Below are 10,639 nucleotides of genomic sequence, written 5' to 3'. Positions count from 1 at the left end.
AGTTTCTAGAACCCTCTGCATTGTCATTTCTTTTTGGAAACTGCTTAAGGATGACTCTGGAGGACTTTTGAAATAGAGAAATGTTTCTGTGCTGAGATGTCCATTGCTAGGTCCTTCGCTGGGTGACAATGATGGGCAAAGGGATTTCTCAAGGTATTTTCCCAGTGGTTATTATGTCCCTGTAATCACAAAGTAGATAGATACACTTTATTTTGAAAAGTTTTATATCAATAAACACTGAGCTATGGATCTCTAATGGAGGTATGGATTTTCTAATTTTTGGTTTTGATGACTGAATTAAAAAAAAAAAAAAACCCTTTCCATTATAATTCATATAGAATGAAAACCAGGACCATGAGGAACAGGGATAAGGGGAACAGCTAGGCAGAAGTGAATAGGGAAATACGATTCCCAACCCCCACCACCAATTTTTAGATTTACTATACCTTTAAATATTTAAAAAAATGTTAACATGTATCTTAAAAAGTGCTATATAACTCTATCAACAAGCAATTTTTAGTTCATTCTTTTATTTTCAATACTTATTTTTATCATCATTTTTCTCTTTTACAGGATAATTACAATGGTTTAGGAAACAAAACTATGTAGAAGAAGAATGTTAAATAGTTTTTTACAAATAGCTTGTGGCTTACAAGAAAGTCCATATAACCTCATTCCTCCAAACATAGCGTTATATCTCGTACTAAATCAAATAGCTTGTAGGAAATTAGTATTAAATAGCAAAAACAGACACACAAAAAACATATATATATATAAATAACATAAAATAGAGTTTGACTCTAATGTGATGCTTAACAAAGCAAACTATGATGCAATATGTATCAACTTCATTAATTGGACAAATCCAATGAAGCACAAATCGAAATCGGGCATGTGCTACACTCTCAACCACCAACTCCAGCTAGATTCTTTTTGTCCATGGGCTCTGTCCAATTCCATTCCAGAGAGCACCCTTTTACATCTTCTTGACTCTGTGGCTGTAAAGAGAAAAAGAAAAAAAAATTAAGCAACGACAGGGCGACCAGCAGGGAGGAATGGCTTTTGTACCTAAAGATTGTCCCTAATCTCATTTCAGGATGCCGGCAGCCCAAGGGTCCAGAGGAGCAAATCAAGATTCAGAGAGGAAGGGCATTGCCCAACATAACTCAGCTAATTAATGACAGAAACAGGACCAAACCCTTGGGTTGCGTCTTTAAATTCAGTGTCTACAACACCTTTGTGTTAGGTGACCTCTGTTCGTATTAATAAAATACAATGTTATATCACTGTAAAGCATAACCATCGATCTCTTTCTGACTCTTTATTTTTCAGTTTTCAACAAACCAATGTCATGTAGTCTGTAAATTACATAAATAGGAGGCATCTTTGCATTAAAAGCCAAGCAGCTAGCGACCATCGAATCCATAGGAGAATCTTAGACATCATGGGGAAATCACTAAATTAAAAAAAAATTTGATTTTTTTTATTTTTTTTTTTTTAAGATTTTATTTATGTATTTGACAGAGAGAGACACGGCAAGAGAGGGAACACAAACAGAGGGTGTGGGAGAGGGAGAAGCAGGCTTCCTGCGGAGCAGGGACCTGATGCGGGGCTGGATCCCAAGACCCTGGGATCATGACCTGAGCCGAAGGCAGACGCTTAACGACTGAGCCACCCAGGCGCCCCTAAAAAAAATTTTTAAATGATGTATAAGTGGAAAAAATGAATTTTTGCTTTCATGATCCAACTCAAATTTCCCCTTTAAAATTCTACACTGCTGGGGCGCCTGGGGTGACTCAGTTGGTTACGCAACCAACTCTGAAGTTCTGCTCAGATCATGATCCCAGGGTCGTGAGATGGGGCTCCGTGCTCAGCACAGAGTCTGCTCAAGATTCTCTCTCTTCCTCTCCCTCTGCTCCTACCCCGGCTCTTTCTCTCTCTAAAATAAATCTATAAAAAAATAAAATAAATAAAATTCTACAGTGCTTAGGCTAAAGGGTCCCAGCCAGCCTATGATCCACCACTCTGCACATGACCTGTGCCCCAGACATTTGAAGAGGGGCTGATGGTAAATGTCCCATACCTGAGGATTTGCACAGCCTTTTTCACCCACTTCTTCTTTGGATCTGCACACACAGCCAATCTTTTCTTTGTGTAAAAGCTTAAAAAAAAAAATTTGATTTGTGCTTAAAGAGTTTTCAATTGCTATTTCACAGAACATGCAATGGAAATTTTGTATTCCAATGGACTGCTCTACCCACTAAGCATTTTATTTATTTCCAAGGTGAAACAAAATACAAAAAAAGAATTGTTTCTGATAAATCTTAATGCAGGAAATGAAAGTGATTCTCTCCTACTTTCTCTGTATTTTAACAAATAGCTGTGCAATGACTGGAAAATAAGTCTCAGAATTATTATTTAATTTTGTTGTTGGTGGTTACACAAAATATATGTATATCCAACCAATTACCTATATCATTCTGAAGTATAATATCCTAGAAGGATCAAGATTATTACATGTGAAAGTATAATAACTCTGAGTTTTTACTTACAGCCCCAACCATTCTCTGGTAGAAGATGCTCATTTCAAAATTTACGTGTCCCATATTTTCCTGAGATGGCACGTTAGTAGCTTATAAGTTTATCTTAAAAAGTGATTTTGCACTCAACTTTGTTCTTTAAAAAAAAAAAAAAACTAAACTTTTGCCTTATTCCAGTCCTATTTAAACTTTGGAATACATATGTACTATCAAAACAAACATATCTTTGCCCCATCAGTTATTTCTGAAACTCCAAAAAGGCAAAAATTTTTTAAACTTGAAATTCCCATGTACTCCTGACACAATCGAATGACAGTCAATGAATAACTTACACGACAGCATTGATGTCGCAAGCTTCATTGGCCAGCTGCTGTGTGAAGCCCGTGATAAATTTGGGATGAAGGACATGTTCTGTATATCGAAGACAGCAATCAAAGTTGCTTGCTGCTGAAAAGAAATTAAAGGTATTGAGTATACATGAATGACTTTATCCTGTAATAGGTATTATGGAACTACTCAAAGCTGTAGTTGTATATGGTAAAGAAACTATTTAGAGAAACAGTCCCAATGTCTTTGAGACCTGATTTAATGTAGTTTCCAGCTCTCTTAAAAAAAGAGGGGGAGAGCTTATGTGCTGGGAGATTTTGGTTCAATAATAGTTTAGAAGCCCGTGACTTCTAACAAAAGGAATATCTCTAGTGAGAAACACAAACTGACAGTGTTTTATTTAAGTTCATTATAATCACTCAAGAATATGACTATCTCTCACTTGAAGAAACTCTTGTAGATAAACTTTCAAAATCAGAAAATGAATAAATATGGAGATTTTAATCTATCACTTAGTACGGAGCATTGAGAGGAGGGGAATGATAAGAAGTTACAAAGGAAAATGCAATTTATAGGAGCTTCAAAAGCACTTTGAAATTGTGATATTAGTGGAAATATTTTGGTCGTAGAAGTTCAACACGTGCATTTCCAGGAATGCACCTGTTGCTAAAAGTGATGTATTCTCACAGCCATAAAACAATACTCAGACACTCCCCCAGGCTAAATTATAACCTGCTGTAAGGTAAGGAATAAATGTTATCTCTAAGTCGGCAAGAAATGGCCCAAAGCCATGTAAGGATGGAGAGGTCAGATGCCATAATCTGCCCCTAAAGGATGAGTTTTGAAGTTTACTAAAACTATTTAGGTGGGAGGTGAAGAAGTTGGAAACGTGGGAGTGTTTCCTACGTTTCAGAATGACAACCCCATTCACTAGTAACATGACAACTTACATCACTCCCCAAAATAGCACTTTGGCCTTATTGCGGAGCTTGGGGGGGTCTCTCAGAACCCAGCCACCCCAAATATCTGCTGGGATTGAGAGCAGAGGGAAAAAAAGCCTGATCAGCAGCAGTAACCGTTTGCTCCTCACTCACCAAAGAGCTGACAACTCCCCTCACTTCTGAAGACTTTCCAACAGGCTCCCATTCTTTGGGGACCCCCAGGGGAGCTCAAGGCTTAGAGGAGAATGAAAACAGTTCTTCGTCCTGTGTCAGTAGAAAGAGTGATACTTACCTTCTGACTTGCTGCAGAGATGGAGGAACAACACTGACATCAAAGCAGCCAGGAGCAAACTCTTGCTCCTGCACATCATTTTCAGCTCAAAGAATAGATCTGCTCAGGGCTGGGTACCCAGTGCTTTGGGAGTGCTGCTAGGTTCTGATAGTAGACTGTGTCTGGGATGGCCCTACTTATAGCAAATATTGGGAATGTACACAGAAGGCGTGTTCTGACGTGGGTTTTCCCCCATTGATCAACCTGCCCCATCATGTCGTCACAAAGAAAAACCACAGGGAAAACTTCCTGCCTTTCCCTAATGTTGGGAAGCTGTGAAGGTCAGGGTTGGGGTGGGGGGCGGTTTGAGAAGGGGAAAATCCTGTTAAATCCTTTGGGTTTGTAAAGAGGGAAAGCAGCCCAGCCCTGTGGTTCAGAAATGGGTTTCATGCAGTTTTAACTTAATCTCTTGTCTCTGAAAAGAGAGGACAAGGATTAACAATGATACAAAGGTCAGCCCTACACAGGAACATTACAGAACTCTATTGTTACACTCTATTTGCTTTCCAGAGTCAATTGGGAGCAGGAGGATAAGATAGGATGCCAGGCATACTTGGGGATGCATTTATAATTGCACAGTTGGTGCTCAGCTATCACCAAAGACCTGGAATTTCTAGGCTACCATTCAGATTAAGTAATATGACAATGCTGTAGTAGTGTTCCCAATGTTGGAAAATACCAGCCCTTAAATAAAACTCAAGCCTCAGCTTCATCTTGATGTCATGTCAATTCTTCTAAGAATCTTCTACATTTGAATGACTCTAATCAATACTGTAGCCCAGAAAATAACCCCCAACTGCCCTTAACTCTGCATTCTGAGGTAGTTACATAGCTCCACACAAAGCCTCAGAAGGGTTGAAGAAAAAAGACAATCAACAAAATTAGTGTCAAATAATAGTGATAATGATCATAATGTAATATGAATCCCTAACCTATGATGGTATAATGAGAACTCTCCACAAGGGAAAATATCATTCTATGCTAGGGATTAGGTTGGCAGGAAGGGAGTTTTTGGAGTTAATGTAATTTTTTCTATCCTACCACAGGCAAGGTTACATATATCTACACATATGTTAAAATTCCTAGAACTGTACATCAAGAGAAAAAAATGACTTGTATGATTATTTAAAAAATAAATTTAAAAACCATTTAGATCATTAAACAAAAACTATTCACTAAACATAAATATGTTGAAAGTAAATAGGTCAAAAAAGATATACCATGTAAGCAGTTAAAAAAAAAAAAAGAAAACTGGAGTTGCTGTATCTGGCAAAATAGATTTTAAAACAAAAATTGTTACTAGAGATAAAGAGGGAGTTCCATAATCATAAAGGAGCAATCCATCAGGAAGATACAAGAATTATGACCATACATACACCTAACAGTAACACCCAAAAATACATGAAGCAAAATTCACAGAATCGAAGGGAGGAATAAACAATTCAAAAATAGTCAGATACTTCAATACCACATTTCCAATAATGAACAGAAAAAACAGACAGAAAACCCACAAACAACACTGTAAACCAACTAGACCTAATAGACATCTATAGAACACCCTACAACAGAACAGGCATCCTTCTCAAATGCATATAGAACATTCTCCAAGATAAATCACATGCTAGGTCACAGAATGAGTCTTAATACATTTAAAAGGATTGAAATCATACCAAGTATGCTTTCAAAACCACAATGGAATTAAATTAGAATCAATAACAGAAGGAACTTTGGGAAATTTACAATAATATGTGGATATTAAATGATATATTCCTGTATAACCAATGTGTCAAAGAAGAAATCATAAAGAAAGTAGAAAATACTTTGAAATGAATGAAAACAAAAACACAGTGTACCAAAATTCATGTGGTGCAGCGAAAGTACTGCTCAGAGGGAAACTTACAGCAGGGATACATGAAATAAGAAAGAGCAAAACAATAGAGGAAACCAGTGGAACTCGAAGTTGGTTCTTTGAAGAGGTCAACAACATTAACAAGCTTTAACTAGACCAACCAAAACAAAGCAGATGTGGGGGTGCAGAGAACAAAAGAGGGGTCATCACTACCAACTATAAGAAATAAAGAGGACTATGAACAACCATATGCCAACTAGTTAGATAGTATAGAGGAAAGGGACAAATTAGTAGAAAGGTACAAATTCCTGAAACTAACCAAGAAAACAGAAAGTTTAAAAAGCTCCATAACAAATAAAGATATCACATTGATAACTAAAAATATTTCCATAAAGAAAAGCCCAGACCCATACGGCTTCATAGTAAATTCTACCAAACATTGGGAGAAAAATTGAAACCAATTTCTTCAAAAACTTTCCCAGTATGTAAAAGAGGAGGGAACAATTTCTAGCTCATTCTATGAGGACAGTATCACACTGATATCAAGGTAAGATAAAGACATCACAAGAAAATGAAACTACCGGCCAATATCCCTTATCAATACAGACTCACACACACACAAAAAAATACTCTACAAAACATTAGTAAATGGTATCCAGAGACATATAAAAAGGATCATGCACCATAACCAAGTGGAATTTATCCTAGAAAATGCAATACATAATATTAACTGAATAAAAAAAGTATGAAAAGCATTTGACAAAACCCAACACCCTATGATAATAAAAACACTCAACATACTAGGAAGAGGAAAGAACTTCCTCAACCTGATAAAGGTCATCTATGAAAAATCCCACAGCTAATCTCATACTTATTGCTGAATAACTGACTGCTTTCCTCCTGAGATCAAGCCCAAGACAAGGATGTCCATTCTCACCAGTTCTATTCAACATTGTACTGGAGATTATAGCCAGGACAACCAGACAAGAGAAGGGGAAGGCCCCCAGACTGGAAAGGAAGAAGTAGCTATCTTATTTGCAGATGACATGATCGTATATATAGAAAATCTTAAAGAATCCACTAAAAAAAACTATGAGAACTAATAAGTTCAGCAAGGTTGCTAGAGTTGAGATCAACATACAAAAATCAATTGTATTTCTATAGACTATCAATGTTCATTGATAATAATGTTCACCTGAAAATAAAATTACTAAAGTTACAAAACATTATTAAAGAAATTAAAGAAGACTTCTAAATAAAGGGAAAGACATCCCAGGTCATAAATTGGAAAGACAACATTGTTAAGATGGCACTACGCCCCCTCAAACACTGATCTGCAGATTCAATACAATTCCTATCAAATAGCAGCTGGCATTGCAGAAATGGAAAAGCCAATACTCAAATTCATATGGAATTACAAGAGATCACAAATACTCAGAACAAGCCCAACACAGAAAAGGAAGAACAAAGTCAGAGGACTTACAGTTCCTGATTCCAAAACTTCCTACAAAACTACAGTAATTAAGACATGTGGTACTGGCATAAATGTACACACATAAATCAATGGAATAGAAGTAAGAGTCCAGATATAAACCCCCCTTGTATAGTCAACTGATTTTTTTTTTTATGGTGCCAAGACCATTCAATGGAGGAAAGAAAAGTCTTTTCAACAAATGGCACTGGGACAACTAGATATCCACATGTAAAAGAATGATGTTAACCCCCTACCTCACAACATGCACAAAAATTAACTCAAAATGGATCACAGACCTAAATATAAGTGCTAAAAGTATGAAACTCTTAGAAGAATACATAGGAGTAAATCCTCATGCTCTTGGCAATGGTTTTTTCAAATATAATACCAAATCTCAAACAACAAAATAAAAAACAAATAAGCTGGACTATATCAAAACTATAAATTTTTGTGCTTCAAAGGTTACTATAAAAAATGTGAAAAAAAAACCCACAAATACATAGGAAATAATTTGCAAATCATATTCCTGATAGGGACTTTTACTTATTTCCAGAATATATGAAGAACTCTTATAAATCAGTAATAAAAAGATAAGCAACCCAATTGAAAAATGGACAAAATACCTGAATAGACATTTTCTCAAAGATATGTAAATGGTCAACAAGCACATGCAAAGATGCTCAGTGTCAATAGTCATTAGGTAAATGTAAATCCAAACCACAATAACATGTCACCTCACACCCACAAGAATGGCTATAATGAAAAAGATGGATAAGAAATGTTGACAATGATGTGGAGAAATTGGAACCCTCATACACCATTGATGAAATGAAAAATGGTACAGTCACTTTGAAAAAAAGTTTAACAGTGCCTCAAATGGTTAATCATGGAATTACTATATGATTCTGAAATTCTACTCCTAGGTATACACCCAAGATAAGTGATAACATATGCCCACACAAAAACTTGCCCATGAGTGTTCATGCCAGCTTTATTCATAATTGCCAAAAAGAGGAAACAATCCAAATGTCATCAACTGATGAAAAGATAAATAAAATGTGGTAAATTTGTACAATGGGATATTATTTGGCAATAAAAATGAATGAATGATGGATACTACAACATAGATGAATCTTGAAAACACTGTATTAAGTGAAAAAAATGAGCAAAAAGGCCATGTATTATATGATTCCATTTATATGTAATGTTCAAAAGTGGTAAATCTATAGAGCCAGGAAGTAGAATAATTATCTAGGGTAGGGTGGAGTGTCAGGGGAAAAGGAGGGGAATGGAGTATGACTGCTAATGGGTATGTGGTTTCTTTTATAATCTAAAAATAGGTGGTGATAAGGGTTGCATAACACTATGAGTATACTGAGACACAAATTGTGCACTTGGAAAGAGTGAATTTTATGGTATATGGATTATATCTCAACAAAGCTCATAACAACAATAAAAAATTCTCCACCTACCTAGGTCTAACACCCACACCAGCCCACAGATTCTCTCTCCTTTTCTAGGACTGCTCTTGACTGCTTGCAGTCTCTGCATTTTTCTTTCTTCCTCCATTCCTGTTGTCTCTCCTCTTCTCTTCCTTCTCTCTCTCTGAATCACATTAGTTTTTTGAACTGATTATTTGGGTACTTTTTTATATTTATTGAAATTGCATTTCCCAATGCTTACTTTGATAGATGTGTCACTTAAAAATTTTTTTAAATGTGACCTTCAACTGATTTTTTTTTTTTTGGTCAATGAACATGTTAATGGGAAGTTTAACATAAAATTATTTCAAACCTAATTCAGTAGAAAGCTATTTATCACACTGGAATTTATTTTCTAGCTATTCTTTTCAAATGTCTCAGACACATTCCTAGTAAGTCCTAATTCCTACATGTAGTAGAGTCTTGTGTCTTTCTCTTCCCTCCCCCCGCAATTGACAAGTGTCTTATGTGGCAAGTACTTAGTGGTATATGCAGATGGCTAGAACATGATCAAATTCAAGAGAACTTGCAATAACAGAATTAAACACAACACAAGTAACTATAAAACAAGGCAATATGAGGTAAGTGTCATATTCATATTACATAAAACATTTGCATAGAAATTGTTCACAAAATGTGATCATTAAAAAGTTACTTAACTCCCCTTCCATTTCTATGACAGATAAACATGTCATCCTGACTAATGGAGTGTCCATCAAAAACTGTTTTCTTTCTAATAGGGTTCCATGAAAAGTTTTTTAGAAAATGATAGGAGTTCCCTTTAAAGCAGCATGTATTGAGTACCTACTAGGTGCCAGATATTTTAGTAGAGAATGTGCTGTGAAAGCAAAGAAGCATGATGTTTGATTCCCACAAAGAGAGGTGTACAAAAGACCAGCAACCCTGAGCCCTCTGGCTTCCACAGAATGGGACCTGACTTCAGCTGAGCTCCAGTGACAAAAATGGTTCTACCATGGTGTTTGAATAGTACAAATTATAGAACTTCTAAGCTAGAGAAGCACAGAGACCTTCTAGTTCAAGACCTAATTTTAAAGATGAGGATACCAAAGCCAAAGAGATGTTTGACTTTGTCATTGTGGAACCACGAGGGCCAGAGCTAGATCTAGAAATCACACCTTCTCTCTAAGTCAGAGAATTGTTCCTCATTTCCTCCTCAAAGATTTATTATCTGATTATCAAATGGATGATATTACATATCATTAGCCTTCACTTCCATTTCTTTCAGATAGTAATACAAGTTGTAGCTTCCATACAGGCTTAATCATATACACCAAATACTGAGGTACTATAGAGATCACTAAAAACAAGAATAACAAACCACAACTTCAATGGAGGATAGCAACAATACGAATTCTTACAATGGCTACTTAAAACGAACCAAGTATCTTGTTTCTTGGCATCTCAGTTTGGATTCCCTAAAAGCAGAGCCTCAGGTGCAGATCATTTATTTGATAAGCCCAGGAAACAAGAGTGAAGCAGGAAGGTGGAGCGAGGAAAAAGCTTTCAAGGTCATTCTGTAGGTACTGGAGAATTGATTCCACTGGAACTTCCTGAGAAACAAACAGATGTCTTGGAATTATCCCCCTGAAAGATGGTAGACAGAGGGTCTGTCAGCTGGCTCACATCCCTCATTACTTGAAGGCTATCCCCAGGAGTATTAATCCCCCTACATATT

General features: G+C 36.3%; 1 protein-coding gene across 2 annotated transcripts; it reads right to left on the bottom strand.

The window, feature by feature from the left end:
* Window positions 1-561: 561 nt before the first annotated feature.
* Window positions 562-4,176, bottom strand: CCL20 (C-C motif chemokine ligand 20). Of its 2 annotated transcripts, none has more exons than XM_036073634.2 (4): window positions 4,101-4,176; window positions 2,873-2,987; window positions 2,084-2,161; window positions 562-998 (listed from the first exon to the last, which is right to left on the bottom strand). In XM_036073634.2, exons 1-4 carry the CDS (start codon window positions 4,174-4,176, stop codon window positions 977-979), a joined length of 291 nt encoding a protein of 96 aa, XP_035929527.2. In that variant the 3' UTR covers window positions 562-976. The 2 variants fall into 2 exon arrangements, with proteins under 2 accessions (XP_035929527.2, XP_077926128.1); XM_078070002.1 differs by lacking the exon at window positions 4,101-4,176 and adding an exon at window positions 3,962-4,074 and having other exon boundaries at window positions 2,873-2,984.
* Window positions 4,177-10,639: the final 6,463 nt, after the last annotated feature.

Source organism: Halichoerus grypus, chromosome 4, assembly GCF_964656455.1.
Source record: "Halichoerus grypus chromosome 4, mHalGry1.hap1.1, whole genome shotgun sequence".
Lineage (NCBI taxonomy): Eukaryota > Metazoa > Chordata > Mammalia > Carnivora > Phocidae > Halichoerus > Halichoerus grypus.
The sequence above is the reverse complement of the archived record's forward strand: the minus strand, read 5'-3'. Positions and strand labels throughout refer to the sequence as shown.